This window comes from Periplaneta americana, chromosome 16 (assembly GCF_040183065.1).
Source record: "Periplaneta americana isolate PAMFEO1 chromosome 16, P.americana_PAMFEO1_priV1, whole genome shotgun sequence".
Classification (NCBI taxonomy): Eukaryota; Metazoa; Arthropoda; class Insecta; order Blattodea; family Blattidae; genus Periplaneta; species Periplaneta americana.
In genome coordinates this window covers 173,532,973-173,560,953 of record NC_091132.1, presented here as the reverse complement: position 1 = coordinate 173,560,953, position 27,981 = coordinate 173,532,973, and the positions used below count along the sequence as shown (strand labels likewise).

The 27,981-nt window shown below is 34.6% G+C and overlaps 1 protein-coding gene across 2 annotated transcripts; it reads right to left on the bottom strand.

Annotated features, from left to right (window-relative positions):
• Positions 1 to 345: 345 nt before the first annotated feature.
• LOC138691964 (zinc finger protein 83-like) lies at positions 346 to 26,512 on the bottom strand. 2 transcript variants are annotated; one of them, XM_069814649.1, is made up of 5 exons: positions 26,441 to 26,512; positions 20,837 to 20,937; positions 12,680 to 12,820; positions 9,934 to 10,016; positions 346 to 5,096 (listed from the first exon to the last, which is right to left on the bottom strand). In XM_069814649.1, exons 2-5 carry the CDS (start codon positions 20,915 to 20,917, stop codon positions 3,782 to 3,784), a joined length of 1,620 nt encoding a protein of 539 aa, XP_069670750.1. In that variant the 5' UTR covers positions 20,918 to 20,937; positions 26,441 to 26,512; the 3' UTR covers positions 346 to 3,781. The 2 variants fall into 2 exon arrangements, with proteins under 2 accessions (XP_069670750.1, XP_069670749.1); XM_069814648.1 differs by having other exon boundaries at positions 26,414 to 26,509.
• Positions 26,513 to 27,981: the final 1,469 nt, after the last annotated feature.

Below are 27,981 nucleotides of genomic sequence, written 5' to 3'. Positions count from 1 at the left end.
ATCTTCCATATTTTTTTATCAACAGTAATCTCACTAGAGGTTTTGATTTTATCGATAAATCTGCCAGTGGAACACGAGCAAATTTATCTAGAGAAAATCAAAACTCGAGTGGGATTTGACTATTACACGATTAGAAGAAAGTATATAATGATTAGAAGTAACAAATTACTCCAATACAATAAAATATTAATTGGCTTACGAAAATGTGTCTTCAAATGTATTATTGTACCATCTGAACATTACGCTAGATGGCAGTAGTGTTTTATGATTATGTTTTCTTGTTATCAGCTGTGCCAACTATGGAATCTTCATTGAACTCTGTGGACGGTTACTAGTCAAGAAGGCTTTGTAGATTCAGTTTCATTTTTATTAAAACATTTGCATTCCACTTCAATCATTCGGATCCCAGTAATCAACGTCAGTTGACAGATGATTTTCAATAAATCTTAGTATTAATCAATCTCTGATACGTGACTGTCCATAATATCATACAGTAGAAGCTATAACAAACATAACCTAAATAATATAAACAAGTGTTAGAAAGTTTTAATTAGGTATGATGAAATATACAAGAAACGTTTCAATTAACGATGATGACATAAAAATGAGAATATAACAAAACTTACTGAATGGGAGTAAATACAAATCACAATTACAACACAATACAGAAAAGGGTTAAGGTGACATTACTAATTGTACATTAATTAGTAGATAAAATTATAACTAAGATACTTGAGTACAGATATCAATACAAGATATTCATTTACACTGTAGAAAGTATTTAGAATCTACCATCCATAAATTACAGATATTACAAACTCAAATAATGTAGCTTGCGTACATTTAATGGTAAGTGCTTAAACGAATCTTGTACCAATACAAATAAACCATTGTTCTATTTTGTTTGTGTGACATTTGGTTCCGTCAGTAAGTAGTTATGTCTTGTGTCGTAACTATGAACTTCAGACTTACGATGATAATTATTTATATTTTTCTTTATATTTTAGAGGCACTTCTACAGGTGCAAGTTCATTACTGTCAAAATTCTTTCAAGATAAATAGACATAAAATGTGCGTCATATGCCGAGACTGTTAATGTAAGGAGAGCTACTATCCAGAGAAATGCAAAACATCATCCCAAGGTTCGTGACTGTATACTAGACTGTGGTTAAGCTACGGCGATGATCGTCACGAAGTGTTTTCTCTATCTGCCTACATCGCTGTGAATTCTCATTTGTTTTGCTGCCATAACTCGACTCAATATTTCTACATGGCCGTCACTAAATATCGATTATTGAACATGTGTGCCGCGATGTCCGTCCTGAAGTTGTTTCAGAACCAACCTCCAGCGATCTGTGTCCCGTCCGACGATCTATGTTGGCGATCATCGCTGTAAGGAAACCGTGCGCATTCATTTTAACTGCTAGCAACTGCAGGCGACAATTGCCAGCGATGATCGCCGTAAACAAAACCGCAGCACTAGTTTGAGGGACGCTTTGTCAGAAAGTGTCTGTGTGTTGCTGCATTACTACATTGTTATTCTCCATTTAATAGAAAATGCCTAAAAACAAATTCCTTAACAGAGAACTATGTACATGCCAGCTAATGCTATCAAAAGACTCACCTTACGTACAGCAAACATAACCACGGTTGTACCGTTTATATTTCGGCACGTCATTCTTTTCCTTTCCATTTCTTTCCTGTTCTTCTAACCTTACACAACTCGTCTATCTTGTTTATTGGTTAGAGTTTCAGTTGATATCAACCCTTCCTCTTCAATTTTGTAGAATATTATAATCTTTGGTATCCGCATGGTATCTAAATTCCGTCGACACGAATGTGTCCAACGAAATATAAATTTGTTTCAGCTATGGTAGATGGCTCTGAATGAGTATAGTATAAATCTTGTGGATATCATTTTCATGGATTGAGTTTATGAAAGTAGTTGTTTGGGTCGTCGATGTTTGTATTTCCTGTTTATATCATATCTGCCAAGAGAATTTATTAGTTTGTTGCTGTTGAGTGCTGCCTTGTGATAGAGTTCATTTGTGATTTTTTGTATATATTCGGGAAGAGATTCTATTTGGAGGTAATAATGAAGTTATCGTGTACTTGTTCCCCATCCACTGCCGTGAATGGTTCTGTGTTTTGTTTTGGATAATTTGTATTCTATCCTTATGCTTTTCTGTGTTTGTTTTGATTATTCTAACTCTTCATAGATGGCTTGTAGTTTTTTCTTTTCTGATCTAGTTCTTCTTACTTTTCAAAGATGGCTTACTTCCTCTCACTTTTCCGTCTTTCCATATTCTCTGGGTTTGTTGCTTTAATCTGTGATGAGTTGAAACCGAGGGGCCAGATAATATCTGGCTGGGGAGCGGTTACTATTTTATAATATCGTTTGCTGATTGGTTTTGACTGTAGCTCCAGTTTGAATTTCGCCTGAGAAGCTTGTTGTATTTCGGTTGTAGCGTCAGTCTGCGATATGGACTCATTGAGGTCGGGTGCGTGCCGGCAGGCTCAGTAAAGTGAACATTGTTGGGGCGTCAGTGGGCGTCGACCTTCCTTGAGGAAAGTTGTGTAGACGGTTAAAGCCTTCGAGTTGAGGAGTGAAGTCTGGAACTACGACTTGTTGAGGAAAGTAGTGTAGTAGCGGGCTTTACTATGTGGAAGATAAGTTAAATCTGCCGGGGAGAGATTCGTTGGGGTAATACGTATCGCCAAGCGAGTGGAATGATGTGAAGACTCGTTGGCAAAGGATACGTTCCATTGGACGTTTATAGTGTATGTTGCTACTGATGTGCAAATCTTTAGTATGTCATTACCGTCATTATCAGTAATGGATAGTAGAGTTTGGCTGACGTAGCCGGAAAGTTTAGACTCAGTGGGTTTTGATGTGTTACTAACGATGAACTGCATTCGATTTTCTGTCTGGCTATCGTGCAGTCAATTTTGGCCAAATACCGGTCGGTATTTTAATTTTATGTTATTGAATCTCAAGCTGTGCTGTAACTAAAAGTCTACCACAAACTACAAGAAGTTCTGATTTACGTTTTACTTAGTCATTACAGCAGAATGTATTTGACGAGTATGGAATTCGAAATGGAGGCATCCATTGTTGTATGAAGTTTAAGGGGTGACCAATTTGAGTGTAACGGTTGTGTGTTGAGTATTGGTTATGCATGAGATGCGTCGACAAGCTGGATGTCAGCAAGGAGGAGTAAATATCAATGTAAAGTGACTAGTTGGGTTTGAATAACATGAGCCTGTGACGAAGATATATTCTGTGTGAAGAAGTTATTTTGTTGTCTACTCTAAATGAATGTTTGTCTTAAACATAGGGTATGTGTGTTGTTACTCAATTACCTCGACGTGCAGATTACCAACATGATCGTAACGTTTCAGGGCAGGGTTATTTGGTATAATTAAGATATTTATCATTTATTTCAGCAATCAGAAGTCCTACCAGACCCAGCGACGTTTCACGGTTATGGACGTTGTAATTTTCCACAAAGCACCGGCGATCAGATGACACTCAAGTGAATAATCCACACTGTTTTTGTTTTAAATCTATTAATTATCCAGCAGAAATTTACATAACAGTGTAGTGAAACTTGGTTACGTGTGAAAGGATGTATTTTGAGTTAACACTTACATGTGAAACATTTACTTCCCGATCACAGATAACTCCTTTTGCAGATATCACATTTAAATGGTGACTAGCCCGTGTGTAGGCGGACACAAGTAGACAATTGTCTCTTGAGAAAAACATTATCCACAGGCATCACATTTGCATGGTTTTACCTATGTGAGTCATTAAATGTCTCTTTAAGGCTCCCAAATGTGGAAAACACTTTCCACACACGTCGCATTTAAATGGCCTTTCACCTGTGTGTATAAGCGCATGTCTGTTCAAGTTGCTCGTTCCTGTGAAACTCATTCCACATACCTCGCAATTAAATGGCTTTTCACCTGTGTGTATACGCATATGTTTCTTTACGCTTCCCGCTGCTGAAAAACTCTTTCCACATACCACGCAGTTAAATGGCTTTTCGCCTGTGTGTATGCGCGCATGAAAGTTTAAATGTCCAGTTGTTGAGAAACACTTTCCACACGACTCGCACTTAAACGGTCTTTGGCCAGTGTGTCTGAAAATGTGTTTCCTTAGATACACCATTTGAGAAAATCTTGTTCCACAAATATCGCATTTGTATGGCTTTTCTCCTGTGTGTACGCCAGCATGTCTGTTTAAAATTGACCATGTCGAGAAACACTTACCACATACCTCGCATGTATATGGCTTTTCTCCAGTGTGTATTCGTACATGCAACTTTAAATTTCCAGCCTGTGAGAAACACTTTCCACATTCCTCGCACGTATATGGCTTTTTGCCAGTGTGTATTTGTAAATGCAACTTCAACTTTCCAGAGTGTGGAAAACATTCGCCACATATGTCGCACGTATATGGCTTTTCCCCAGTGTGTATTCGTACGTGCAACTGTAAATGTCCAGCCTGTGAGAAACACTTTCCACATTCCTCGCACGTATATGGCTTTTCGCCAGTGTGTATTCGTACATGTGACTTCAACTCTCCAGATCGTGAAAAGGACTTCCCGCATACCTCGCACGTATATGGCTTTTCGCCAGTGTGTATTCGTACATGCATCTTTAAATGTCCAGCCCGTGAGAAACACTGTCCACATTCCTCGCACGTATATGGCTTTTCGCCAGTGTGTATCCGGTAATGTATCTTTAACAGCCCTAATCGCGTGAAACACTTTCCGCACAAGTCGCATTTGACTGCCCTCCTGGAGTCGTGTATGAGAGCATGTCTCCTCAAATATGTCGATCTTGAATAACACTTTCCACAAATGTTGCATTTGAATGACTCTTCAGTTTTGTGTATTTGAGAATGAAGATTCAGAGATTGCTCAGTACGAAATACTTTGTCGCACATATCACAGGTGATAACATTACGACTCACATCGCTAAAGTTTGAACACTCTTCCCTCTTGCTACCACACTGCGTTGATTTGTCTTTTTCACGATCAATGCTGGCGGAATATCGTAACACGCTCTTCTCAACATTATCGACAATGCTGAAATGAACATTAATCATTACATTTTATACATATATCAGACAATAATAAAGGAGAATATGTTTCTTATTGGTGTCTTGGTCTTTATACCTGTTTCTGGGGTTGTTTGGGGCGCTAATTCAAAAAATATTAATAATTAATTTATTTAATCTGGCAGAGCTAAGGCCAGTAAGCCTTCACTTCCGCCCAGCCAGACTCTAATTCTAATTGAATACAATTGCTTACATAATTATTACATTAATATCTAGACCATAAAACAGCATGAAAGTAAATAATGAAAGTTGGATAAGTAATGTTAGTGTGACATTAATAAACATAGGTGAGAAATAGATAAAATAATATTAATAACAATAATAATATTAATAATAATAATAATAATGAGATAATTTAGATATTTATCTGTGGTATATATAACCATTAAACATTGAGAAACCTGAAACAGCTATTATTGTTAACAAGAATTGTTAAAAAAATATTTCTTGGGCCTATCTTATATTGGTTTGATGTTGTTATGTTTTATTTAACGACGCTCGCAACTGCAGAGGTTCTATCGGCGTCGCCGGATGTGCCGGAATTTTCTTTTACATGACAGTAAATTTACTGACATGAGCCTGTCGCATTTAAGCACACTTAAATGCCATCGACCTGGCCCGGGATCGAACCCACAACTTTGGACATAGAAGGCCAGCGCTATACCAACTCGCCAACCATGTCGACAAATTGGTTTGATGTCTGACAGTCCCTGACATTACTCGGTAGGGAATTCCAAAGTCGAGGAACAGCCACAGTGAAAGAGGATGAATATGAGGATGTTCGGTGGGAGGGAATGGATAATATTGAGGAGTGTTTTGATCGTGTGTCTAGGTTATGATGGGTGGATAGATTTTGAAAACGAGACGCAAGATAGACAGGAGTGGAGAAAATCAATATTTAAAGAGAAAGGAATGACAGTGGATTTTCCTACGATCTTCTAGACGGAGCCAGGACAACATTTCGAGGGATGGTTTTACGTGATCAGCCTGGAGAATATTGTACAGATGATACCTAACTCCTTCTTAGATTTTGTTGAATTTATGTATTAATTTTATATACTTATTTACTGGCTTTTAAGGAACCCGGAGGTTCATTGTTGCCCTCACATCAGCAAGCCATCGGTCCCTATCCTAAGGAAGACTAATCCAGTATCTATGATCATATCTCACCTCCCTAAATTCATTTTAATATTGCCTTCCCATCTACGTCTCGGCTTCTCCAAAGGTGTTTTTCCCTCCGGCCTCCCAACTAACATTCCATATGCATTTCTGGAATCGCCCATACGTGCTACAAGGCCTGGCCATCTGAATCGTATGGATTTGATGTTCCTATTTATGTCAGGTGAAGAATAGAATACGTGCAGATCTGTGTTGCGTAACTTCTATTATAATTTTATAAAGTAGAAAAATTCTAAATTTTGATTTGATATATTATCCTTAATGATATCCACATTTTTATAACGGGTTTAGTAGACTATATAATTTTAGATATCATCGTCATAGAGTTGCTTTTCGGAATTCGTTCTTGTGTTTGTGGATTTTTGTGCATAATGAATACAATAAACATGTACAATGTAATGTGGTGTGATACATTAAAGAGAAAAGAAAGTAAATTGTTGAAGGCAAATATAAGTGGATTAATTCAAATAAAGATCATGATGTAATATTTGAAGAGTATCTTTGATAATATTTTTAAGAACAGACATTACATAATTAAAAGAAATGTGAAGTTTCTTAATATAATTCCATGTGAATTTTGTAATAGAACCTCCACTGCCAAACAGCAAACCAATGACAGACCATTGTTTAAGAGGGACGTTGTACTTTTGAGAAAGATACGGTAGACAAGGTACATATATGGACTTCTTCTCAATATCAACTTCAGTGGCCTGACTTTGGTTCCTTTGAAAACGGATACACAATGTACTTCCTCATGAATTTCCAAATTTAAAGTTTTTAACGATGTCGCCAGTGCATGTCGTACACGATGATGTCTAGCATTGATCAGCAGCTCGCCTTTGGGCCATTGTCCAAGCACGTGTCCAAGTGTTTCAAGCTCGCTACAGTCTGGATGACGGCAGCGGGTTGTGCTTAGAGTTCTGCCCTATGAATTTTACGACCTGACCAGTTGATAGCATCAATAGTGGTGATATTCTATTTACTTCCGAAACATTGGATTCTGAAATGCCAGATCTTAAATACATCAGAGTTGTAAATGTATTGGTATATTCTCATTCATATGATATCAATTTGGAGATGGTGCATCGCAAAGGAATGGCTACTTCCCTACGGTTGTCCTTGAATTATCGCCACGTATTTTGCTGTATATATTGGGACTACACACTTAATGTTATTTGGAAACGTATTTCCGAGTTTGTAAAAACCGCACGTTTAGGTTATTTTGGTGTCAAGCATGGATATCAAGGTCAACCATGGGCTCCTCATACGGTATGCAAAACTTGTGTACAGCATTTGCGCCAGTGGACAAATGGAAAGACAAGTACAAAGGATTATTTCCTTATTGATAATATCACGTATCTTCTATTGACTATTTCACTTTTTCTACGTCACACAACTTTTGACCAATAAAACGGTACGAAAGGACGTCTTTCAACCAATCATGGCTGCCTATCGCACAATTTTATCGCGTCCCTAGCATTTGTTTAATTTTATCGCGTCCCTAGCATTTGTTTATTTTTATCACTATCCTAGCATTTGTTTCTTTGTTTGCCAACATTTCAAACTGCACTGGTCTGGACGGCAAAAAACAGAAAATTACAAACCACTCCAGTCGATGTACAGCACTTTGAAATATGACTCACATTGGCATTCAAGAACAAGAATTAATAAAGATCACTGGTCATAGCTATGCATTTTCCCTGAATCCCTATTTACAAATAAATGAAGAGCACCATGCACATCAAGTTCACTTCTTTTACGCACACGAGCAATTAAACATCAACTGAACCACCAACCAATAAAACATTCAAATTTGAAAATTGTACTTTCAATAATTGTTTCTTTTAAAATTATTCATGTTTATTTTTTATTTCATCACCGTTAATTATAAATGTTTCTTGTTTATTTCATCATCCCTAATTAAAACTTTTCTAACACTTGTTTATATTATTTAGGTTATGTTATAGCTTCTGCTATATGATATTATGAACAGTCACATATAAGAAATTGTTTAATACTAAGATTTACTGAAAATCATCTGTCAAGTGACGTTGATTACTGGGATCAGGATAATTGAAGTGGATTGCAACTGTTTTAATAAACATGAAACTGAATCAACAAAGCCTTCTTGACCAGTAACCGTCCACAGAGTTCAATGAAGATTCCATAGTTGGCACAACTGATAAGAAAACAGCTATTCCTAACACACTACTGCCCCCTACTAGCATAATATTTATAATGTTGAGATGGTACAAATTTGAAGACAGTTTTGTATTTTCGTAAATCAATTAATATTTTATTGTATTTGAGTACTTCGTTACTTCTAACTTTATATAATTTCTTCTAATCGTGTAATAGTCAAATAATTCGCTCTCTAGATAAATCAAAACCTCTAGTGAGATTACTGTTGGTAAATTGTTTGTGTTTGTAATTTGAAGTAGTTTGCATGATATGTATTATCAATTTCTGTATATCACAACCGATTGAATTGTTTATGCCTTAAATTTAATTAACGTACTTGTTTTGTATTATACATATAGCTCAACTGATGAATGATCGTTTGCGTTTGTAAATTTAATAATCTGATTGGCTATGTATTGTATACTTTTGGTACAGCCATCGATGCAGCTCAGTCGGTAGACTCGCTGGGCTGCTGATCTGGAGCTGCGTTCGGGCTTGGGTTGGATCCACCTTTGGTCTCATTGAATGGTTTCTTTTGAAGTTTTCAACAGCCGTGGGACTGAAGCCGGATGGTCTATGGCGAATCCTCGGCATCACTTCATTTCAACACTTGGATTTGATTACCTGGTTGGGTTTTTCCGAGGTTTTCCCAACCAAAAGGCAAATGCCGGGTAATCTTTTGGCGAATCCTCGGACCTCACCTCATCTCACTACATCTCGCCAAAATATTGTAAAAAATTGCAGAAAATTGTAAAAATTGTAGAAAATTACTGAATTGTAAAACTATAAAATATGTAAAATATTGTAAAATTTTGACTTGGTCCACATCTTAAAGCTTCATTGCTCATCTAAGATCTATGGAATATAATAAATGAATGAATGAATGAATATGAATCAATCGAAATAATCCTCATAAGAGATTACATCCTCATCTATATTCAGCTATGAGAACTGTGTCACACTCGGAAGTGATCAAGATTCCACTCTTGCATGAGCTACCACAGCTCTCAGTAGATGAAACTTTCGTGTCTGTATGTCTCATATAGTACAAGGTAAAGAAAGTGGGGACAGCAACGGTGGTTTGAAACTTCACATTTTGAATGCTTTGACCAGAACTTGTTGAGTGACCATAATGTACCCATTTCATAATAGAATAGTAATCTATCAAAATACAACTTCTCAAAATTTGCTACACAATATAAATTCTTTACATTCGAAAGTTTAGGTTACTAAAGAAGATTAAATAGAAAATAAATTAAACAGATTACTGCTGACTGCCAAAGTAAAAATAAAAACTATAGCAGAAATGATACTTAAAAAAAAATTCACAGACTCTTTGTAGTAAATAAAAATATGTATCATACATTATAAAATTTACTTTCCTCGTCTTCATTAAATGAAGTTCTGAAAGAATGAAAGAAGCAAAACCAGCACAGTACACTCACCTGTCAGTCAACACTTCATCCTCTTCTGAAGACACTTCCACTTCCTGTTCCTGCTGAACTCTGTCCACATCCGACAAATCTTCCTGGAAAAGTGAGTACAATGAAGAGAACTTTAACTGACCATATGGGTTATTAGTTTACTATGTCAGACGCCCCAATATTCAAAGTTAGTGAATTCGATCTAACTCTTGAGTAAGGCTGTAATGATTTTTATACAAAATCCAAATTAGGTTCCTCCCAATTGCATTGATTTATGTCCTTCATACATCTTTCTTTATACTCAGACTACTTGCTTGTATTGTAAGACATTGTAAGACAATATATTATTTTAATGTACCGAAGTACATATGATATTTCCATGCAGATATTCTGCGTCATCATATGATGAAAGAGAAATGGAACGGAGAAAAGTTCTCTCCAGCACCGGGATTTGAACCCGGGCGGCCACTAGAGGGAACCCAAGAGTTGGAACTTAATCTGAGACGATTCTGTCCGACGCCGGGGTGGGTATCCGGTGAGACTTAGTGGATAAAGCTTCAGCATGTAGACCTGAAAACCTGGGTTCAAATCCCGGCGCCACAGAGAATTTTTTTCCGTTCCATTACTCTTTCATCGTATTGTAAGACAAGTTTCAGCATTGAAAGTATGTGCATGTCATGTATAAATGGCCTGGAAAATATATATCCACAATTTGCAAGAATAAATAAATAAACAGTCGAAAAGACATTACGTCCCTGTTCAGAGTTATATTATCTCAAGATACAGACTCTCTAACACGTTTTCTTCTTTTGACCTATGATAGCAGAAAATAAAGATGTTGCCAAAATACTTGTAAATTAATTTGTAAAACATATTTTTACTGTGGATTCAGAGATTCGTAAACCCAAATGAAAAGAGCAATGGAACCTGGAATTTGTCGTGTCTGTGGAAGCTTCCGAAACAACATAAGGTTTTCATATTCCCGGACGCATTCCAGACTGTACCTATCGCAGGCTATTTAATATTAATTGTATAGTATTTAGATACATGAACTAAAAGCAAGTTAGTGTTACATTAGAAATAATAACAGTAATAATAGTAATAATAATAATAATAATATAATAATAATCTATACTAATAATAAATCTGTAGCCGAAATTTTTCTGGTAATTTTCGATTTTCCAAAAATAATTGGTCCTAACATATATAATTAACCGCCCTGAATACGAAAATCACTTTTTTGTTTGTATGTCTGTCTGTCTCTCTGTCTGTTTGGATGTTTGTTACCTTTTCACGTGATTTATATGAAAAATAGAATATAGATTAAGTATTTTATTTAAAAGGGAGGTTATAAGGGTGCTCGTATTAAATAAATCGAAATATTTCCCTTCATATTAATTTACATGAAAAATATTACATAACAAAAGTTTCTTTAAAAATAATTTCTGATAAGTTTTATTCCATGCAAAATTTTGATAGGACTGATATTTAATGAGATAAATGAGTTTCAAAATTACAATAACAATGTCATATAAGGCGGTGTAATGAAATAAAAAAAAATGACTTCATCTATAAGGGGCCTTGGACAACAACAATCGAAATCTATGAAAGATACGGTAGCCCACAGACAATGTTTCTGTGTTTGTATGAAGTAATATAGGAAGCTAAATTAACCGATTTATATAATTATTAATTCACCATTGGAAAGTGACGTTTCTCTAGATGGACTAATCCTATAATGTTATTACAGTAACTTCTGAGTGGATCGAGGACAGGTAAGATTAAAATAGCTTCTTACGCACAGAAAACTTGATAGGCATTCGTTTCCAGTATTTCCTAAAATAATTTTTATGACTGGATCAAAATGATCGCATTTTAATTTTTCTTTAATGCAATTTAAATTAAGTAACATAATAAACGATTTATCCTTCTATCAAACACGAATCTTCCCTGGATCAAATGTCCTATTTTAATTATGTAATTACTTTATATTTATTTCTAACACGTGCAGCGAAGCACATGGGTATGGCTAGTAATAATAATAATAATAATAATAATAATAATAAAAGTGTTAATAATAATAATAATAATAATAATAAAGTGTTAGTAATAATAATAATATAATAATATTATTACCAACATTTTTATTATTATTAACAATTTTATTATTATTATTATTATTATTATTATTATTATTATTATTTTCTACTAACTACTTGGTTACTTACATTACTTGTCATATGCCTTATGTTCGGGGAAATACTCGGAAAAACATCAGCAAGGTAATCAGCCCAAGCAGGTATCGAAGCCACAACTGAGCGCAACTTCGGATGTGCAGGCAAGCTCTTCAGTAGACTGACGTACGTCGGTGGTTATATATATATATATATATATTTTTTTTTTTTTCTCTATAAACATACTTCTTAACAAATTTAGAGGACTGCCAAATCTTTTGGGAATTTTGTATAAGCCTTTACATCGTTTGAACACATTCATCAATTACAAAATAAGAAACGTCGTAAACTTAAAATCAAATCCGTCTCTAGACAATATTTTCTCCGTGTATTCGAGATATTTCTCTGCTCCCTACTAGAAATATATACTTGAGAATTGTTATTTTATATCAAACCTAAAATGAAAACCGTCTAATTTGTGAACGTAATGAAAAAAAGAGAAAACAGTTAAGACAATTCGAGACTGTTAATATGTCTGACATACATTACAATGCACTACTGGTATATCTGTACACTGACATTGTACCACTTACATCAACTTCAGATTTCACCACAGGAAAGCTGATAGGCACTGGTGTGGCATCTTCAACCTTTATCTCTGATTTGATATCGTAACTCCGGTCCACACATTCTGTCTTCATGCCGGACACTTCCAGGTGGGATAAATTCCCTTCCTACGGGACAGAAACACATCGTGAATAAGTTCATTAGCTATTTTAAAAAAGAGTTAATATGAAACAGAAGCAAATCTGGTTCTGCGTGGCAGTCTTTGGCTAACTTTCAACACAGGCGACATATTAGAAAAGAAAACTGAAGGCAGAATACGTTCAAGACCTTAAAGGACACTGGAAATAACTAACAATAGGGCAGCTGATTAGCTGTAAATAATTTATACAGTGTAATATGTGTAAAAAAAAATGATTTATGTTCTAGAAATGCGTGCAAATGCATTAGGCATGTGATATTTTATTACTCAGGGCAGTACCAAAATAGGGTTTCACAACACATTAAGAAACGAAACATTGAATATATCCATCCCCAGATATGCACATCATACAGTGTACAATTGTTTTTGCTTTCATAGAGTTCGTGATAATCTTATAAAAGTCAATGTGGCTATGTATGTATGTATGTGTGTACGTTCTCTATACAAATCTACATGCTTTGACCGATTTGTGTCAAAGTTTGCACATTTAACCTACATAACCAGGAGAAGAACATAGGCTACATTAAAATCGGACAAATAGACGTCAAATTAATTAAAAAGATAACAACATAAAAATATATACGGTCTTAAATGCAATCTTCTACAGACAATTGTTCTTTATTATTGTCTGTTGTATTCTACATCGACTTTCGTGAGGCCATGGAAAAAGCAAAACGATATAAAATAACATTGTAGATACATCATGAAGGCCAAAATCTAGACAATTCATGCATTAAGTGTCTTTATGCAGTCCAGAACGTATTGTGTGTTTCTCGAGATAGTTGTACATAGTGAGCAGACTGTGTTTTAACAAACTGAATTCTTGAATTCTTTGAAATCGCAAGGATTGTCAACACATAATTGAATACTTAATACTGAATCACCAATAGTACTATTGCGAAATATTGATCCACAAAAAGTGGAACAGGAATTGGTGTGAAAAAACTCATGCCAAACGTAACAGAAGTGACAGTATTAACTGGCAAAACGAAAAGCAAAGATGATTTTATCCCACATATTCCTATGGAAGCCAGTAACACGCCATTCGATTTTAAGCAACTGCCATTTCAGTGCGACTAGCATTCGTAAAGCTCAAAGATAGTCGCTCAAAGTTGCAGGCATTCACTTAAAAACTCCGTGTTTTTCACATTGTAAATAAATTGCGTAACTTGCTTTCGAGTGAGCACACCTAAACATGTATACACCTTTATACAAAAGAGGGAAAAACGAATTGTATGCATATCAATGATACTTTTGTCATGTCCCTAATGTAGTATGTGAATATACGTAAGCCCACTGAAAATAACACTATATTAATTCTAAAATACGTATCTTTCAAAATATTATTGTCCGTGTTCGATAATGTGTTATTGCGAAATTCTGTGTAATCATGTTGCCAGTGTAGAATGTTAAGCATTGTGGAAAGAACAGTCACTTCATTTCTATAACATAATATATGTCTTTCAAAATATTATTATTTATCTTGACTTCTTGCAAAATTGTACTCCATCTGCAGTGTGTATATAAAATAAAAAGTAATATATTTAATATGTTCTGAATTTGTCAGATGTAATATCTCGAGTCATATTTAAAAAGCCCGGGTGTGATATAAGCGGACGTACAGCTGCCAAGGGGTAAAAAATCTTCCAATATAAACTGAATTATATTGTATATATTGATTCTTTGGTACGACAGATAAATTTCGGCTCACGATGACATCCCAACGGATTCAGACTGGGAACAAGGGAATTTCCTAATTACCGTCAGCTCTCTTACATTAAAGTGAAAGCACATGTAGATATAAAATTACGTGAAATGTATGTCAGCACAGCTTCAGATCAATGTACAGATCTTATAATTATTTTATCTCTGCCTCAGTACAATGTCACATTTGTGGTGGGGAGGAAAGGAGATGGCAAGAAAAATTATTTAATATGCTGACAGCCACGACTAAGATAAGGCACTTGAAACTTAGCGGTAACTGACCGGTAGTGATACAATGTAAGATCCGTAGAACATTGAGTCAACACTAAGAGGGTGTATAGAGATCGAAGGGTGTGTTTTTGTTTTGCTGAACTCCAAGACAATGCTAACTCATTTAAAGGTTGTGTGACTGTAGCCTGTATATATTTTCGTTGGGTTTTACTTTGTTTATACTGTAGTTTGATTTTTCTATTATTTTATTTGTATTTCTGGCGGTGTGGAAGAGAAAGCCTAATGGCCTTATCTACACCAGAATACATGAATAAACAAAACAAATAAATATATAAATTAAAAAAAAAAATTAATTGTGAAGCACATGATGAAATGTTTTCTTCTCGGTGCCTGATCTAAAACTGTTTTAAATTTAGTTAACCCTGGCAGGCATTTGGCTAAGGAGTTCATTAATTCATGTAAGTGACGTTAAGTAACGATTCATCTTTATGGACGAGGAAAGCTTAGTAAAGACAATTTGTTATGGTTGTCTATAGTTGGGTTTTGGAGATTTCCGAATATTTAATAACCATTTCGTTAAAAATAGAAGCAGAAAGGAAAACCCGCGCAACGCCGGGTACTTTCAGCTAGTAATAATATAATAGGACATTATGCGACGAGCCTATAACGGTAGTAATTAAGATGCGAGTATGTTTGTTTATGAAACGAGCACAACCGAGCTTCATAATTTTCATACGAGTGTCTCGAGTGTCTTAATTACCATTACAGGCAAGTTTCATACGACTTTTTATGCTCGACCATATTTCTAACTTGAAATTATTCATAAGTATTCAAGTTATGATTATCTAAGTGAGGAGCGGAACTGACTTTCTAAATTGTGAGATGTGCGCAGACGCGAAAGTATTGATTTTTTCCGAGGAACGAATGTCATTGACCATGATATAATCTAGAGAATAACATGAACATTAATCTTGATATAACCTGGAAATTGATTTAGATTTGAAAAACGAGACGACAAATTGAATTTATTTGAATATTATTTACAATTAACGCTAATTATTATAGTAACAGAACATAACCTTCTGCGACAGTATTGGATTTCCAGCCTCCGTGACGTTTCGCTAGTCGTCTTTCGATTACATATCCGAGAATAATCGATACTTGCGGTTTTATAATGCTACAATAGTGATCTCTCATTGGCTGAACAATTGAACTATAATGAGTAGGTGTACTTTAATGAGGTGCATTAAAGGGCTACTACCAGGTGTATAATTACTACATTTCGGCATGGTCGAGCATAAAATCTCAAATTTATCGCTGAAAGCTCCTTCCCTCTCAAAATACAACGTTGCGACTCATTTTGGTTAAGTATATCTGTGGCGTTCAGAAGTCAACATGATTAACTCCTTTTCCAAAGATTTTGAGATATTCAAGGTTAAAGTTGAATACACACAATTGATTCTGTGTTGTAGTCAAGAATAATATTGCATTCTGTGGGCTTTTTACTGAACTATGGAGTTCATCACATTGCCCACTGAAAATATGGTCAACTTAGAAATTCTGAACTAACCAAAAGTGGAGTTAATCATGTTGACTTCGGAACGCCTCATCTATGGAATAATATCTCCTATAATACAAATATTTACAATACAACAGTTTAGTATAAAATAAATTTTCCATAATAAAAGGGATTCTTTAACAAACTCGAATACACTTCTAGACAAAACTATAACTTATGGCTTTTAAGGAAAACGGGGGTTCATTGCTGCCCTCACATAAGCCCAAAAACGGTTCCTATCCTCAGGAAGATTAATCCAGACTTCACAATCACATTCCACCTCCCTCAAATTCATTTTAATATCATCCTCCCATCTACATCTCGGCCTCCCCAAAGGTCTTTTTCCCTTTGGCCTCCGAACTAAGTCTCTGTATGAATTTCTGGATTTGTCCATATGTGCTGCATGCCCTGCCCATCACAAACGTCTGGATTTAATGCTCCTAATTATGTCAGACGAAGACGAAAATATTGTATAACGTTATTAAACAGTAGCAGTGTTAGGCCCGGTTTCTTCAACCTTTGTTAAATTATAACAGCGTGTTATTCCATTTTAACTGTAAACTTAACGGTTGAAGCATTTCTTCAACTACTGTTAGTACTAACAGGCTGTTAAATCCTATGTTAATTTAACTGCCCAATTTCATGCAGTTAAATCATTTAACTCTCTGTTAGCATAGAAGTATCCAATATGGCTGGTGCGTTCGATGCTGAACTTATATATCTGGATTATTTAGAAAATGATATCCATGAACACATAAACAGAGGGGATGATTTCTGTGATTTGACAGACCAGAAGTTCATACAAAGGTATAGGCTATTTTCTGCCAAGCCTCACTTTTCTCTTCCAACTTAGATTCGTTTGTTTGTTTATTCTCATTAATTGGTTTATACTGCGAAATAATTTCCAGCAGAAGGTTTATTTCGAACGAAGAGAAATTAGTCCCACGATTTCTTTTTGTTCCAGTGTTTTGCATTTCATAACAGCAATACCAATACTTCGCTCCACACTATTACTATTGTGATACAGACGAGGAAAGAAGCAGAAATCAAACCTGAGAGAATAGAAAGACTTCTATCCTCTCTGACTCAAACAACGGAAACAAGCGAGAATCGCAATTGTTAGAGTTCAGAAAACAGAAGTGAGCCTATGCTTGGTAATAGGTTATGATTAAACTCTAGAATCTCTGGTCCTAACAAAGAGTAAACAAACAGAATGTTAAAATATGCAATGTAAAGTTGAAGAAACGCAATAATTTTAACACCAATTCATACTTTTAACTTAGAGTTAATTAACGCTATGTTAGGTGCATTTTAACAAATGTTGAAGAAACCGGGCCATAGTGGCAACATTCCCAACAACAATTTCTATATGCATACATGCTTTCAGAAGGTAAGCAGAAAATGAATTTTATAACTGATGCTTTTCCTTAGTCTATCACTGTTGTTACTCATAAAGAAATAATTCGATTAACGCAATGATCGATGTTGAATTTGGCCATTCCTTCATGTCTACGTTTATCCTGCTGGATTTAATCTTACGCTTCAGCATTTTAGTAATTCTCAAATATTTCGAAAATGATTTAAGCTGTCAAAAATCTATCTCGAGTACAACCACAACCTAACATGTATAACAGTGCGTAGGCCTACGTCAATAACAGAAGAAGATCTGCAATCAATATTCTTTTAAGATTTTCCACATTTTTAATTGAAGTCAAAGATTTCTTTGTGAATAAGTGGTAGCATTTACTCCATAAACATTGATCAAGTGCGTGGAGAAAGGTTACCGTAGAGGAAGGTAAAGTCAATCAGTGGGTGTAAAATCGATCATTTGCGATTTTTATTGAAAATTATATATTTTCTCACTTACTTGTTAAAATTTTGATATTCTGACTTCATTGCCTGACATTGCAAATGTAAGGGAGAGGGATAACAAAAAGCCTGCGAATGCCAACAATGGGAACACTGTGTAATTACCGTTGAAGTGAAAATTGTTATTTTCAACTTTTTCTCTTAAATGAAAACAAACTCTAAATTATAGTCAGAAGTGAAAGGAGACAGGAAGCATACGTTAGTACTTTTTCGTTGAGATTGTATCCTGAAATAATAGTTTTGCAGTTCGTAAATGTTAGTATTGAAACTTATTAATTTAAGAAAACTTGTACCTTTGTAGGGTTAAGTCGATCATGCCATCGATCTACTCGAAACAGATAGGACCAGCAGGAAGAATAAATTGTTCACCGAAATACCTCCAACTAACACTTATAAACAGAAAAGTGTCATAGTATAGCTTATATTGATGGGATAGTGGGGAAAGAGGAAGACGAAATTATGGTGAATTTCTTGCGTAAAAGAAGCACTGCCAAAGGAACATATTTTGTACACCCCTCTGTCCTTGACTATGGGAACAACGTAGTTTCTAAAGTGGCATGAGGAGGGGAAGATTTCAAGTAACATCTGATATAAACCTAAGCAATGTTGAATTGCATTTTAGATTGTAATAGAAGGGTGGTATTTCAATGTAAATGTTGAATTCTTAAATCTTTGTTTGTTGGTATGTGAAGTATTAAAATGTGTTTTTATGTTTTATAAGTTGGCAATCACAGTCACGATTGTACAGTGGAGACCTATAGGCCTAATTGCATCGAATAGTATGATCACAGAAACAAAAGATACACTATATAATGCTATAGGCATATATTGAAGATTATTATTGTTTTTACACCCCTTATAACAAATAAAATATATGTAATACACTTAATTTGTTTTTTTAAAAAACATAAACAGTGATCGACTTTACTCCGCAATATTTTAAAATCGATCTTAAACTAAAAATTCAATGGTGATCGACTTTACCCTATTTAAGCAGGTAACTTCGATCACAAGTCAAATACAAAAAACAGTTTTTTATAAATTGTAATTCAATTCTTGTAACGTGTTTCATAAGTGAAGGATATGACGACAAAATGCTATTTTCTGAGCAACTTCGCTCCATTGCGTAACCTCAATATCATAAAAAAATTGCAAAATTTTGATCGACTTTACCCTCTTCTACGGTACTGTTGTAGGACATAAGGAAGCACCTCGGCTGAAATACAATTATGGCTTAGAAATTACAGTACAACTGAAACAGATGTTGTGGAGTACAGAGGAAAATCTCTCTGACATGATAGCCAAGATAAGTCTAAGTTTCATACCGAGGTACCAAACAGAACAGCAGTTCAATACGGTTTTGGGACCAAATTACATTACTCGATACTATTCAGGGTGAGCAGTGGTCACACAGACTAGCTGAACTTCGTGTCAATCTTTTTTACCATGGGGAGAGTAGAACCAAGCACACTTCATAATGCCAGACCAATTCACGACGCCATATACCTGACAGTAACAGCACAAGGCCATAATTTAATCTACTGAATATAAAGTGTTAAATGTTGAAATGTGCAATCTTCTGGTACTGTTAGGGCCGATTGTATAAACCATTTAATCTTAGATCAGAGGTTAAATTGATCCTCGTTCTAGCAGAACTTGGAATTTTGTGTTGTATAAAGTCTAATCTGAGATTAATTTGCCTCAAACTGAAGTCAACTTTGCCTGAAGAAATTTCTCCGATTAAGTTAGATGATCTAAGTTCAGTTATTTCTTTTCTGTTTGAAATATACGAGTGACAGATTGTGCAAATAAAATATCATTAGGCCTATTATTATTATTAATATTAATAGATATGGGAGGTACAGTTATATATTTTTTTTCAATTTCTTGTCTTAATACAAAAACAATATTATACTTTATAAGGCTCTATCGTGTTCAGCAGTATCAAATCACATAACCTATAATTATATTATGTTGATAACAACCATTATTTATTAATGGATATGATAGGTACATTCATAAATTTTCAATTAACTGTATTACTAAACGAAAATTGTCGTTTTATAAAGCTTTATTATGTTTAGCAGTATCAAACACCATGACATAACAATTTGGAGAACAGTCAACCTTCTTCTTATTGTCCGCCATTATTTACAACGCACAACACAAACCAGTGTCTTCAACAGAGTGTACGGAAAGTCGCCAGAAAGTAGCTGTGAAGTCGCTAGACTTCTCATTATCAACAAAGAAAGATTAAATTTTGTCACTATGGGGTGCTAAAAAGGTCGCTAAATTCCTATTTAAGCAATATAAAAGTTAAAAGAAATTGCTGTTGAAAAAGAGTTAAAGTCGCTAGATTGGCAACACTGAACAAACCTGTACAACATGGTCCGTGCATCACATATTTCACCTGTTTATGCGATGTTGCCAAATCCTTTTCACGTGAACTTAGATTGCATTTGAACCAAGGTCTTTTGATCGCAGAAAAGTTTTATAGAATAGAAGAAGTGTCTCAACTTGGTTCAATTTTCGATCAAAGTTGATCTTTAATCATGGAGTTTTATACACTTGGGCCTTAGACAAACAAATAAACAAAATACATAGTAAGACTTTGCAGTTTACCTTTGATAAAGCCTTTTTTCCTTCCATTTCGTATGTGTTATCATGTAGTTGTGAGCCCAGGAGTTCAACTGCAGGTTCCATTTTGATCACATCCAACACAACTGAAAGAAAAAGTTATGTAATTGATAGTGGTTACAGAAACTCAACTGTTGAGAAAGATATTAAAACTTGCTACGATCTAATTCATATCCCATTACCTTGTACAAAATCTTCATACTCAAGACCCTGCCAAGACCCTCGATTCGCTAGCTCCTAGTATCGGGGACTGTCAAAACAATATTCAATTGATAATCTTCAGTTCAAACGCAATCTTACTTACTAGACACATGGTAAGTAATTGAGGCTCGTTTAGACATGGCTTCTCATAACCAATTTTCTTCTTCTAGCATAAAATACTCCAATCTGCTGTAATTTCATCCCTGTATAATTATTCTGGGTTTAATTTCTAATTGAAGTAAATAATTCTTTGTTTGTTCTTTACTTCTACAAGAAATTCTCTACTGTTCATTAACCAGATAGTTTATAGTACTTAGATTATACAGTAATTGTAATTTTAATATTCTATTCATGAAATTGTAATATCTTGATCCTTACTTACAGGCTTTTAAGGAACCCGGAGGTTCATCGCCGCCCTCACATAAGCCCGCCATTGGTCCCTATCTAGAGCAAGATTAATCCATTCTCTATCATCATATCCCACGTCCCTCAAATCCATTTTAATATAACCCTCCCATCTACGTTACGGCCCCCCCAAAGATGTTTTTCCCTCCGGATTCCCAACTAACACACTATATGCATTTCTGGATTGGCCCATACGTGCTACATGCCCTGCCCATCTCAAACGTCTGGATTTAATGTTCCTAATTATGCCAGGTGAAGAATACAATGCGTGCAGTTCTGTGTTGTGAAACTTTCTCAATTCTCCTGTAACTTCATACCTCTTAGCCCCAAAATATTTTCCTAAGCACCTTATTCTCAAACATCCTTAACCTATATTCCTCTCTCAAAGTGAGAGTCCAAGTTTCACAACTATAAAGAACAACCGGTAATATAACTGTTTTATAAATTCTGAATTTCAGAATTTTTGACAGCAGACTGGATGATAAAACTTCTCAACCGAATAATAACAGGCATTTCCCATATTTATTCTGTGTTTAATTTCCTCTCGAGTATCTTTTATATTACTTACTGTTGCTCCCAGGTATTTGAATTTTTCCCCCTCTTCAAAGAATAAATTTCCAATTTTTATATTTCCATTTCGTACAATATTCCCGCCACGAGACATAATCATATACTATGTCTTTGCGGGATTTACCTCCAAACCTATTTCTTTACTTGCTTCAAGTAAAATTCCTTTGTTTTCCCTAGTTCTTTGTGGATTTTCTCCTAAAATATTCACGTCATCCGCATAGACAAGCAACCCGTTCAACTCAAAACCCTCTCTGTTATCCTGGACTTTCCTAATGGCATACTCTAGAGCAAAGTTAAAAAGTAAAGGTGATAGTGCATTTCATTGCTTTAGCCCGCAGTGAATTGAAAACGCATCTGACAGAAACTGACCTATACGGACTGTGCTGTACGTTTCACTCAGACACATTTTAATTAATCGAACTAGTTTCTTGCGAATACCAAATTCAATAAGAATATCATATAAAACTTCTCTCTTAACCGAGTGTAATATCTTGATGGAGATGAAAAAAGGCCTAATGGCCTTATCCTCACCAACTTAAAGAGCCAAATACTAAACACATTATTTAAATTTCTAAACATGTCTGAAACCACTTATCTGCTACAAAAGAATATTGAACAGTTTTAGCACCTGAAGAGGACGAAGTTAGGGCAAACCCTGATGGAGATCAGCAACGATTCTGACGTGCAAAGATGACACAGGTGTAGTAATTACAACCAATAACCCCAACACATTCCAGTTTTCAACATAGGAAATTCTCCTCAAAATACGTGACTGGTTCTCAGTCAATAAATTAGTATTAAATTATAACAAAACTAACACAATTCAATTTAAATCCTGTCTAAATTGAACCACGCAAGTTTCAAGCGCCATAATTAACAATAGATCCCTAACAGAAACAACAACAACAAACAAATTTCTAGGCTTAAAAATCGATAATGTGTTAAACTGAAAAAATCATATGAAAGAAATTACCCCCAAACTAAATTCAGCTTGTTTTGCTATTAGATCTATGCAAAAGATAGTAAATATCAATACCTTAAAAACAATATACTTTGCATACTTCCAAGTGGAATAATATTCTGGGCAGATAGTAACAGTATATTTCTATTACAAAAAAGAGTAATTAGAATAATAGTAGGTGCCAAATCTAGGGAATCGTGTTGGACTATTTTTAAAAAACTACAAATAATGTCCATGGCTTGTCAGTATACATTTCATTAATAATCTTCCTCGTATGTAATCGTGAAAATTTTGTAACTAATTCAACAGTTCATAGCATAAATACACGTCAAAAAATGACTTTCATACTCCATCAGTAAGTATATCGTGTTATCAAAACGGAGTGCGTTATATGGCTGTAAACATTTTTGACTGCCTGCCTATGAATATTAACAATGAAACTCAAAACATAAAATTATTTAGGCCCAAATTAAAATAGTACCTAATTTCTCACGCCTTCTATTCTGTAGGTGAATTCATGACATTCAACAAGGCTTCATAAATTCACACTAAAACCGTGTTTTGTACTGTAAACCTGTGCTGTATATATTTCAACTAAACTGTGACTATAAATGAAGACTTTAGTATTATTAATTTTTTTTTTTTACTTGTTACATATTCTAGCTGTGAAGCAATGTACGAATACCATGGATTGTTGATTAATACAATACAATACAATAAAATACAATACTGGTACTATGTATTGTAGTAAAAAATCCACTACTTTTAGCTCCTCTACACACAATAGGAAGTTTTCAGGCACGTAGTGCATTTTATCTCAGCCACCATATCTGTCGTGAAAAATGGGGATTTTGATGTGAAAAAAATTACGTCATAAATAATTTTTGTCAGTAGAAAAGTTTTATTTACATTTTTTAGAATGTAATTTCATCTCACTATTATTATCTCTCTTTTTTCCTGTTCTATCTTATTTTCTATTTTAAATATAGGCCTAGTTATCTTTCATCTCACCAGTATTCGATCCCCTAAAAATGTCGTCTTCTTCTTATCAGTTCATGATCATAACCACTATGCTAAGAGAACAGGTTGGGATACAACTGCTTACATATAATATATTAGTTTATATCCTCTCGAATAATATAGTAGGTATTACATCATATAATTGGCAGTAATTCAAGTAGCTTTTTGTAAATGTTTTTCATTACCTCGTGACAATACCAGTTCAAAATGTAATAGAGTAAGGCCCGTAACACACTTGGCGAGTTCTCGCTATCACAGATCATACCTCGCTATGATCATCTATGCACTGCCTTCATGCAGAAAGCATTTTTCTGATTATAGTAATCACTCGGGGGAAATATTATAGGTTATGTATTTACGTATATTGTCGAACTTAAATATATAAGCTGTAAGTATATTTTCGTACTTTACAAATTACGTACGAATGCTATGTTGAATCTGAGTATTCAGATGATGAGGAAATGGAGTTACATGAACATATTTTGTTCATGAAAAGAAAAAGTAGGCCTAAAATTAAAGCCAGAAATATCTGAAAATCACATTGTACCTTACGAAAATAAGGTCGAGTTTTGGACATTGGTTTCGAATTGAATGATACGTTTAGGCGTTATTTCAGGTTCAATGGACCAGTTTTTTTTTCTTTTTTTCCCCCCATTCATGATATGATAGAGAATTCTTTGCTATATTCTGATTAAAATTACGTAAACTGTTAAGACATATAGATACATTATTTCAAATGTTTAATTAATGCTATTAAATCTCATTAAAATAAAATATACATAATCTAATAGGCATTTGTCTCCAGATTTCTTCTTTAAGTTTCGTGTTTTTATAGTCTTATATGATGAGGCGATAGTAGCGATCCTGGTGGTCAGCAACTATCAGTGGATGCATATTTATTAAGTATTGACCTTCGTGACTGTATATACTAGACTGTGAAAATACTAGTATATGAGAATGAGTTGTGTTCGGAATTTCATTGTAATGAACTAAAAGAAAGTCCTCTTAAAGGGAGCTGAGTGTTAACTCTAATTTTATTTCAGATATTCATTTGCGAAAAAGTAGGCCTATATCAATATATCAGTTATCGTTTTTTCCTTGTGATTATTTATGTCATTTTTTAAATGTTTCTGGAAATATTTTCTGTAATATTAAAAACGTGTTTAATTTTAAAATATATTTAAGAATTAGGGGCCTAAGTTATAATATTCATGCCTACATACCAGTTATCATCTACATGTGTCGATCTTTCATGTCTGAAATCTGGTAACCCTATCTGATGACAATAAATTAGCTTGGTGCAATATTGCATTTCTATATACAATTTTGACATGGAATAGTTACGTTTTCTGTACAATCACCTCACCCCTTGAATCTCAGAAAGGTAAATTTGTAAGTTTCATCCATATCATATGCACACACGCCAACACCTGGGTCAGTCTATTATGTTTTTCTTCATAACTTCCATGGTTAATAACCATGCCTACTTAACTTTCTTCTTTCAAGGATAGAAGTTACATTCAATTGAGAAAACATTTGCAGATATGCACAGAAGTTATCATACTACTTGAATATTACCAATTTATGAGTAGCCTACTTCGAAGACGTAACCAGCACAAATGAACTGAGATCCAAAATAGCGAATGAGTCACTGCCCGTCAGGAAACCGACTAGCCTATCCCAATAAAATCAACGTAGTAAGTATAAATCTCGTTTTGATATTACAGTTCAAGCTAAAAATAAAAATTATGGTTTATTTAACGACGCTCGCAAGTGCCGAGCCTATATCAGCGTCGCCGGTGTGTCGAAATTCAGTCGTCCCAGATCGATAGCTAGTAAACCTATCGATCTGGGACGAAATCGAATCCGCAACCTCGGGCAAAAAAGACCAGTACTATACAGATTTCGCCACTCAGGCCGATATACTTCAAGCTACTCGTATTACTTCTTACGATATATGAATAATAGTAAAATACTGGTATATATGTACTACATACACCGTCATTAATCTAAACAGATAATATATTCAAGACTATCTTTCTATCCTTGATATATCTTGAGAGGATAATTTATTGTATTGTCTACCATATTTATATAGGAACGGCCAAACGATCGAGGTATGTGACAATGTCAGAGGATCAGTTAAGGAGATATATAAGTAACTAGCCTACTAATATCACTTATAAATCAACCTCAACAAACTCACTAACCTTATCACATATACGACAACCGTTTGGCCATTCGCATATAAATATGGCAGAGGTAGGCTAAAAATAGTTACCTTCACTATAGGCTATTTGTTTTCCGCTCTTATTAGCCTATTGAACAGGTTGTAAAACCCCTAAAATTGCGAAATTTTAAGAAGTAAATTAGATTTATCAATTTCACATAGAAATAATTATTACCCTTGAATGTAAAATATTGTAACCTACCTGTCCAATAATTCAACACTTCCAGCAAACGAAACTTTTACCAAGGCATCAACCTAACCTTTATTCACTCAGACAACCAAAGCTGTAGGATCTAAAGGGCCATGGAGAGTGGGCTACGATGATAAGATCAGTGTCGCCAACACTTAAATTTTATTTCCGTCAGTATAACACCCGTAAATCCGCCATAATTAAAAAAAAAAAAACCCAATAAATAAATAAAGCAAATTTTAACACAACTTACTTACCAATCCTGATTAAAATAATAATTCGTCAACATCTAACTTGATTACGAGTAAATCTTAACAGGGGATTCTTATACATAGTACGGAACAGGCATGGCTGTTCAAATAAAAAGTAATATCTCCCAAAAAGTAACGATTAAAAATGACAGCAGCCAAAAATGTCAAAAGACGATGTAAATCGTAATTTCCGCCAGAAAATCCGTCACCCATAAAAGCCTTTTTTTCCCCCGTCCGTTACGTTGAATTTCCGTCAGTTCTGGCGGAATTTCCGTCCAGTTGGCAACACTGGATGAGATAGCCTACAACCCAGATGGTACCGAGATGCAAATATTTTACAAATTGACAATTATTTAAGTCAGACTTCAAATACTACATTTTTCTTTAGGATACGGACTAGTTTTGGGTCTATTCAGTATTTCGTGCTTGTGCAATTCGGAATAAGAAGGAATGGTTTATTGCGTTGAGATCAATCGTTCATAAAACAACACATAAAAAGTTCAACAATATACAGTAAGATGTCGCTAGTATTGCAAGTTAAATTTTCTATTACAGCTGCAAGAATTACTGACCTTTCAACAGACAAACCGCTACTACTGGGTCCACAGTTCAAAATTTATTTTCCTGTTTGTGATTATGTATTCAGTCTCTTTTATATATATATATATATATATATATATATATATATATATATATATATATTATTACTATTTTAAAGTTAATACTGATTGTGTATATATATATTGAATCTCTCTTTCTTAGTTTATTATGTTTATTATTATTTTTAAGTTAATGTTTGTATACCGGTATGTATTTACAATACTCGTAGGCTATTATTTTGTAACACTGCATTTTTGTTGATTTATTTTAGAACACTTTACCAACTATGAAGGTTATCATCTACCGTCTGAGTGAAATGAAGGTCATAATGCCAGCGAAATGAGTCGAGAGTCTAGAGCCAAGAGCTACCACGATTTTGCTCTCAATTGACTGAGGAAAAATAACCGAAAAAAATATAACACTTAGAAAGATACGCATTCTATCGTGCCAAACAATCTTTGCTATCGCCGCCGTAGACAAACTGCAGCTGGAGTAACAGCACGGCTATGAATTAAGTTTAAGGATAGCACCCGATCTGTTCGCTTATCCGCTAGCACATTTGGCACAATTGTTGATTATGTGTCGTGAGCAGCATAGTAACACATGATGTAAATGTAAAAACTGGAAATTTATCCTTTGAAGAGGTGGAAAATTTCAAGTAACTCGGAGCAAAAGCAACAATTATAGAAGACACTCAAGAAG